An 8972-nucleotide genomic window follows, 5' to 3' on the forward strand; every position below is an offset into this window, starting at 1 on the left:
GTAGAGACTAATAGAAACAATGCCATGATCATATAAGGCACATGGAAGACAGAAATGTAGAGACTAATAGAAACATTGCCATGATCATATAAGGCACATGGAAGACAGAAATGTAGAGACTAATAGAAACCTCATCTTACGACAAGATAGAAACATCACAATGATTAGACAGGATAGTGTCTGATAAAAATAATGCCATGTGTATTCAGAATATTCTCAGTCAACTGAAAAAATTAATAGAATTTAAAAGTACGTCCACTATTAAATAAAAAACAAAAGGGTTATTATGTTTATAAGATTTTTACAGTATTCTGCATTTATCTTGATTTCAAGGGAATCGATCATTTGATAAAGGTACTCAAAATAAATATTTGTCAAATGAAAGTGTTTTTGTTTTACTTAAGTAATTCAGAAGTAGATGGATGATCCAAAATAACACAACCACAATGGAGCGTGACCGAGTATGAAAATATTATGAGGTATTAAAAAGAGGATATAATCCCTTGGGCCTATAGAAGGTATTTAAAAGGTAAGTGTAATTATAGCACCTCGTGGCTGGTCATCGTGAACCTGTTCTTAATCGGTAAGAAAATATATCTAATCAAAACTGGAGTGGTGTTTGGGACTAACCACACCTGTATCTTTTTGTCTCTTAAAACAACATTGTTTAATTTCATATCTTCGCACTGAAACGTCTTTTTTTAATATTTCAGCTGAATATGCATACCAAATCTTTATTTATTGTATTAGTTTTAAATGTGTATTTCAAATGATAGTAACTTTTATATATTTGAGAAATTTCTCCTCATATGTGTTTTAATTCCAAATTCGTTCAATGAACCAGAAAGAAAACAACTTCACATTAATTTTACTCATAACAGGTAATTCCATCGTACAGACCTATTTTGACATACTATTGTATTGCCTTCATTTTGAAATTATTAAACTTGATGCAAGTTTTCGTCTTTTGTTTTAAATATCTTTGACAAAAGAATTCGGTAAATGTTCTAACTTATATGTCATTAATTTACGTGATGAATTCATTGCAGATAATGCAGTTTTTATTTGCAAAGAACAGTGAATTATTTTTTTGTTGTTGTTGCTGCAAGAAAGCCTCAACATAAAGACATTAAAATATATCTTTTAAGAAAATATCAACATACAAACTTAAGACTTACGGAGTGTTTATTTTCTATTTGCGTTTCTCACCTTAAAATATTATATTCCGTCTTTGCTCAATGATCCGTAAAGAAAACAATTGCACAATAATATATTAAGCCAGATAATACATCGTGCATACCTGACAAATTCCAGATAAAACATTTTTGATTCCAAATACCCAAACAAACATCATAATACAGAATAAAATGGAAGGAAAACATTTTTCTATATGACATCCTTGCCTTTCACATGCTAGTAATTCTTCAACACTGTATAAAATGAAAGCTTTATCCCTACAAAAGATCAGTGTAAAATACTAACTAAACTTTTTGTGCTTCATTAGCCTTGTTTGTATTCTGTTGCGAAAAATTAATCAATTGTATTGATTAAAAAAACCTTAGGATATTTTCCCTTTTATTTTAAAATCTCGGTTGGTTTTAATATTTGTAGCAAGTGTCAGAATCAAATTAAGGGACTATGAATTCATGTTGTGATTATTTCTTTTCCATTGAAATTTCAAAGTGTGTCAAATATGGGACAAAATCAACGCACTTTTATTTTTTTCAAAGTGCGTTAGGTGTGTCCATCACTATTTTTACCATGGAGACACTAAATGAACTTTAAAAAAATATGTGTAAAAAAAATTTCCTGACTTAGGTTTTAGTAATAGCAACATTATTTACTTATACTTCTTTCCATCGAAAGACTGATGAATTGATCTTCCCTCATTAATTGAGAACTCTCATTAAAATTAATGAAAAAAATTGAAATAAACTTTCCTTAGATTAATAATAACATACCCTATTGTATTATATATAAGGCTTATCGCTCGTGCATCTAAGCAACAATTGCCAATTGGCTATACTTTGGCAACAGAAACTTTACAAAATCAAATACAAATCAAAAATATAAAATGCATAAATAATTTTTCCATACATTTACTAATCTATTTAAATAACTGTAAAAAAAAAACCATCATCTTGCGCGGAAATAACATTTTTTTTTATGCTTCTAAATACTTACTCAGTATCATATACCTATAAAAGGACCATAATTTTTGTGTTGGAAAATTGTTTTCAATAAGCAAACAAAGCTGGGTTCCATTTCGTCGTCTTTCTACCCCTAAAGACCATAATATAAAACGTTTACATAGCTCAGATTCTGAAGTGACGTCATCGACGAAAAGTTATCCAACAGGGTTCAAATAATTATTTTTATTGACTAAGTCGTGAACTTTTTTTCTAAGTGCGTTAAAATGGTCGATATTAACGCACTGTGAAAATAAATTATAGTGCTTTCCTTGACATACTCAGGTGTATGTTAAATAATTTAAAAGTGTGGCTCTAGAAAGCAATGTACCAACACATACAAAAGATTCAAAAGATTATAAATGTATGGATGAATGAATTTCACATTAAGTGTTCTCAAGATATATTTCATGCAATAAATCGTGGAATGTAAGCTTAAAATTATGATATATGTTTTATCATACTTTAAATTATTTTTTGAATATATGTAAATGTGATACAGCTAAAAGAATACTTTTTAGAGCATGAAAATTCCTTGTATAACATTATTTGCAGTCCAGTTGCCTTAATAATAAAGGTTCACGGAGAACTATCCCTCTCTTTTATCGGGATTTCAAAAGACTGATTCCTTTTTATAAATTGTAAACTGCGAGCTTGAAAGAATAAGAAAATTCAATCAAGGGCCAACGGCCTCTGTAACTATTTATTTTTAATATACAACGTATATGAGGTCCTTTTATACGGCCTTGCAATACTAGCTTGGGTTAACAGATCTATCCAAACGCTTTGCCTCCCGCTAATTATTTCTTTTCAACATTTGTCGCATTTGAATCTCTGATCCTGGATTATTTTTTTTTAATATAAACCCAGGTAAGTTTCCGTGTGAAAATTATTTACTTATTTGTCAACCCAGATTTATTTTTGCATCTGTACCTGAATAGTAATTTTCACTTTATTTAAAACTGAACAATCATTTTGCTTTCACTGACCATCGTTTTTCCGCTAGATTAAATGACACTTATTCAAAGCAAAGAAATTGGCACATTTTTAAACACCAGACAATACCTGGCATTAAATCTAAAGTAAATATCTTTTCAAAGGTGTCCTTTTTTCAACCAAAACAAACAAATTTGCTGAAACTGGCAGTCAATAAAGTTGTCTATCTACTTTTAAGGAGGTGCATCACATTCATGATTATTCAATGATACAAAGAAGAAACAAGGGGGGTAATCCTTGAAGAACGTTTCGACATTTGGTGACAATAGCCTGTCGGTGGGATTAGCCAATAGTCTTGTGTGGAATGGCCCTGACCGCCCTGTGATGGAATCAGTGCCGGGGAGGTATTATGAAGTTAATTCCAGATTTGTGGGATAAAGATGGAAACCAGGATAATTCTGACCAGTGAGTTATTTTATAGCATGTTAATTAACGTTTTATACAATTCACTATAAATTATTTAATTTTATTGAAAAACTTCCTATGATATAAAAAGTTTTAAAAAAATAATTTAATACTTATAATGAAGAGAAACATTGTGTTGAATAAGAATTGCAGTTATATCTAAAGCAGATTTTGTTCATAAAAATAACATTTTATTTTAACCTTACAAATGTTTCAACATATTCTATTTGTTTATAATTTCACCAAAAAAATCAGTAATGCAAATATTTTATATTGCCAAAGTAAGTAATCACTCATCGAAATGAATAAACAGGCATACAATTAACATTCCGACCTTGAATGTTAAAGTTGTTTTCCACAGTGTCTTGATACATGTAGAAAAAGAAGTCACATTTAATTATGGAATGTATAATGAAGGCTAGTTATTCCAAAATGTACATGTATTTACAATGCAGTTGAACCCCTCCATTTAAAATAGGTGTTTTCAACCTAAAGCTCTTCAAAACCAAATGTCATAGGTGTTGAGATATTACTGAGATCCTTAAATTTTTACTTGTAATCGCTATGTCTTTGAAATAAAACTGGTGGTTATTTCAATAAAAAGCATTTTAAAAATTTAAAATCACCTTTTTATGTTTTAGGCAATCTTTTAAAAAAAAATTATGATAAATTGTGCAAATTCTCTCAAATTTTAAAGACATTATTGCAATAATGTCATAATTTTCAAAATCGAAAGGAAAGGGTCATACTTCTTATAAAGTTCTTCAAATATAAATATCTTAGCTTTTATTTATATTGGGGTTTTGCTTCAGTTGGTTATTTTTTTCCATGGGAAAATAATCTATATCTTTTTCATCATGAATATCGAATCAAAGTTTTTCCAGTCAAAAACTTAGATTTTTTAAAATTCAAGATAAAGTTTTAAAAGTCGCAAATATCTTTTCGAAAAAGATGGTGGACAGTATAAAGCAAAAGTCCAATAATTGTTTTCCCATTGGTGACAATGTTAACATGTTTTCTTTCTGAAAATAAATTAAACGTGATGATAAACGTGTTATCTAACTTATCTATAGTCAACTTCTCTTACTTATGTAGCAATATAACACCCAATTATCTGCATATGAGGTTTTATGTCTCCCAGCTGTTTCGATACGCAGAAGTATGATCTATACTGCAAACAACTTCTAAAAAGGCAAGCTTTTAGAAACAAGAATATCAACAGTCTCGTTTAAAGACACATTTAAACTTTGCAAGATCTGTGGTCGATACAATAATCTTGTCAGAAAATACAATTTATCATTTATTCGAATGCTGACTTGCAGTTTTCATGCATGATCTATTTCTTTGACCGTAATGATCAAAGAATTAGTACATGTATGAAAACTCAATAGACGCTCAGTTATCTACATATTTTCCCCGTTCCTCCGATCTTGACAAGGGACACACGATAGGTGTGACCGGTCATCAGAGTATGCTAACTTCTTCATGGCACCTGATCCCACACCTGATGTTATATATATAGCTCCGTGTTTGCTCTGCACCCCATTTTTATTGTTTCGATTATTGTTTATTGTTCTCTATCTCCATATTTCATTATAAGCTATTCTAAGTCTTCGATTTTGAGATTTGATTTACTCTTAAATCAAAGCACTTAGCTAACTGGACCATGTTCACAGATCCCAGTGTGCTGGAAATCACTTACCATGAACCCAATTTATGTTTGTAATTTGATTACACATTTTACTACATATATGTACATCTTTGGGAAACAGGAACAGTTTGACATTGTGTCTTTTTCTTGCCTGAATTACTTGCTAATAAGGAACATTTTGACAATGTGTTAATGTGTAGTATTAAGTTTTGAATCACCAGGGGGTTCTTATAATTGTCGCCATTTCGTCCACTACGTCTCTTCGCTCTACTGAGATGAAAACACCATTAACCTTAAATACAGTTACCTTGGCGATCCATATTTCTTTTTGCTCATTACAATCATTTTTATGAAAACTGCAATAAATAATGTAACAACTCCTGCAAACTACAACCAAGCAACAATCATTCAACTCAACATTAATTGTAAACAACAAGAAAATGATAAATTCTTGTCTTCTTTTGTACAGACAGTACAGGGAGAGGGTTACAAACGCGTGGTTGATGAGAACGGCTTAGGTCCCAAATGTGTCCTAAAAGTTCAATAAACGATTGGTGAAAAAAAACCCTAAAAATCCTAATCTTACGACCGATCTTACCTGCAGCCAGACATTTTTCCTTGAACATACAATTTGCACTTACTTTGGTCATTGGTCGTTTAACTATTTTGCATCACAATTTTTATAATCATACCAATAAACATTGTGTCCTATCTAACCAGCTCTTCCTTATAGGATTCCATCCCAAAACGAAGGATCCATACCTGCAAATGAATAATATACAGACATACGAGGAGTTATCAAAACGTTTTTGGACTAGCGCCTTAAAATTAAAACCGTTTTAGGTACATCAATGAATTTTAAAATATCTAGTTAGCATCATCTTTTCTATCTATAGAAAAAAACCCATAAATCATGAATTTTATTTCTTAATGAATTAGTTATGTTTTTGTAAGCAATGGTATCTCCAGGCGGCGCAACCTCGAAGACGACTTTTTTTCGACCTAAGTGTAACTGAGTAAAACTGTTTTGATATGAACATTTGATATCCAAATATTCCGTTAATTCAGGTATGTGTTGAGACACTATTGTTCCATAAAAAAGGAAATATGGAATTTTTACTTCATTCCAGGAGTTCTATGAAATTTTATCGTAAATTTTACATGGAGTGTCCAAACAAATAAGACCTTGAAAATGACGTCAAAAGGGAAAGGCATTTCCTTTTCCAACATTCTATAAAGTTTTGCCCCCCAAAAAACTGGTATAGACCTAAGAAATGTTTAAACTGGATACGGAGAAATAAAATGCATCCAGAGTACTTGTTTTAAATGCCAAAATAGATTCAGGTAGAAAAGGGATGCACAGTTAATGTCGATTTGTAGTCAAGGTGTGAAAAATCAATCACGTCAAAAAATGACGTTCATCATGTGTTGTAGATATTGAACGCCAAAAAGCAAAATCAAGCACAATCAAGCGAGGATCTTTTCCAATGTATAAATTCATTTGAAAGATCATTATGCATCGAAAGCCGCTGTTCATGACATTGTAAAGTCATATAAACAAGACGGGTTGAAGTCCTTACAGCTCCAGGGAATCTAATCAAAATAAGTATATGAGATAGAAGAAGCGAACATTGAAAAACAATGACGTTGTCGGACGTCATGAAACTAAACTGCGACGGCGCCAGGTGATCATTTAATGCCGTTTTAATTTTATAATAATTTGGCAAATAAAGAACGTATCAAGCTAAAATTTTCAACATATCTTTATTTTATGTTATTTAATGTTCCATATATATTTTGAAAGTACGGACTACATAGTACTTATTTTACAGCTTCAGTCCACGAACTTTTTGATAACCCCTCGTATATTGCTTGCATCTTTTGTATAGTATTACAACTGATTTCCATTCATTCTGGAAATTGACAAAACAGATGTAAATTAATATTTAAAAAAGAATCAATGTCAAATGAAATCATTTTGAGTTGAAGATGTAAGACCAATGCTTAAGGAATGTTTTTAGGTATTTTTAGGTTTTGTGTGAGTTATTGGTTTGTGAATCATATATGTGAATCACAGACTTGTCGTCACGTAGGCATATTTCTTGAAGTGCAATATTGCTTCATGAAAAATATGCCTACGTGCAAGTCTGTGTGATTCACTCACCAATAATTCACACTAAACTTAAAAACATTCCTTATATTTACATTTTCCATATCTTAAAGCATCAAAAATATCCTCAATATTTTCTAACGTCTCTGCAGCCTCATTGTGACGTTAGCGCACGTTTCTCCGTGTATACTTCTGCGTGTGAGTATACAGAAATGGTATTCAAATCAATTTCACTGTTGGCTTACTAAAAAACAGCAAATGTAAATATAGAGATGTGAAATACTTAAACAAATACGAATGTAACGGAAAAGGTTGTGAGAATATTTAAGCTATATACCTCTGTATTTTACAGCTTTTCTGCTGACGTTGGTGGTTAGGTGTTCGAAGCCCTGTCAACAAGCTATCGTTCTCCAGGACGACACGCCAGTTTTCATCAGTACCCCGGGCTTCACGGAGGGGAAACCTTACCCAACAAACACACTCTGTACCTGGGACATCTCAACATATCAAGGGGTATAGTTATTTATTTAAGTATTACAAACAAATAAAATCAATTAAAAGGCGCTAAGTAAAACAAGAACGTAAATTATCACATGGACTCTTATCATATAGACCCAAGAATACATAATAATAATAACATTGATGTAGTAATACTTTTCCAAATGGCTACCAAGGAAAACTCTCTTATCCAACTTTTTAAAATCAGTTAGGGGTGAAATCAGTCAAAATAACTTTGACGAAAGAAATTATTTTGATGTTAATTTGGAAAAACTTGAAGAATTCAAAACATAAAGATATTATCAGCATGAGCCATAATGTATTAAAAATACCAAGAAAGACATAAATCGCCATTTTCATGGTTTTGAAAAAGACATATTCGTATTTTAAGTTTGTATTTGGTTTGTAAAACGTGAAGCAGAATTCCGCTTAGACTTTATCTTATCATATAATAATGTAAATAATGATCATAACCTGGTAATATATGAATATTGTACTTAAGTAACTTTGTGCTTTATAAAACCTTTCGTCAAAACAATATTGTGAACTTTGTCCTCTATTTATATAAAATACTGAGTATATGGTAATATCACGATAGTTTTGTTACGTTACTTTGAGAAATTTTCAAATACTTTCCAGCCCATAATTTATTTTGTTTATTCATATTTTTCTAAAAATATATACTACATGTACATAATCACATCAAGTGATTTTCAAACTTTAACTATATTAGTGGCGGTTCTTTCTAGAAAATTTTTCAATTTTCATAAAGCCAATCTTCAATAATAAAATATACTGCCCACAAGATAAACGTGTATCAAATATTTTCTTTCTCTCTCTTCCTTTATCAGAATATTGAGGTTCGATTTTTATCTTTCGATGTGGAGTACGATGCCAGCTGTAACTGGGACTTTATAGAGATGTATTCAGGTCCGTGTGGAGGGAATAATCACGTGAAGTACTGCGGTTCTACACTCCCCCCAGTCCTGACCTCTATCTCTGGGAGGGTCTGTGTGGAATTCTATTCCGATCCCTACCTAACAAAGCCAGGCTTCAAGGCCCGCCTTCTCCGAGTGGGTAAACATGGTAAAGAATTCAAGATGTATAAAAGATATCGAGGAAG

At 31.4% G+C, this 8972-nt stretch overlaps 1 protein-coding gene across 1 annotated transcript in view; it reads left to right on the top strand.

Annotated features, from left to right (window-relative positions):
• Positions 1-3354: 3354 nt before the first annotated feature.
• The window catches only part of LOC134238931 (mucin-2-like), a 15594-nt gene continuing 9976 nt past the window's right edge, over positions 3355-8972 (top strand). The window contains exons 1-3 of the mRNA XM_062721047.1: positions 3355-3590; positions 7704-7864; positions 8701-8935. Of these exons, the coding sequence (XP_062577031.1) occupies positions 3566-3590; positions 7704-7864; positions 8701-8935 (421 nt within the window). The 5' untranslated portion in view covers positions 3355-3565. The remainder of the gene's footprint in view (positions 3591-7703; positions 7865-8700; positions 8936-8972) is intronic.

The sequence above is a fragment of the Saccostrea cucullata genome, unplaced genomic scaffold (genome assembly GCF_032062105.1).
Source record: "Saccostrea cucullata isolate Sc308-1 unplaced genomic scaffold, CSIRO_AGI_Scuc_v1 ctg383, whole genome shotgun sequence".
Lineage (NCBI taxonomy): Eukaryota > Metazoa > Mollusca > Bivalvia > Ostreida > Ostreidae > Saccostrea > Saccostrea cuccullata.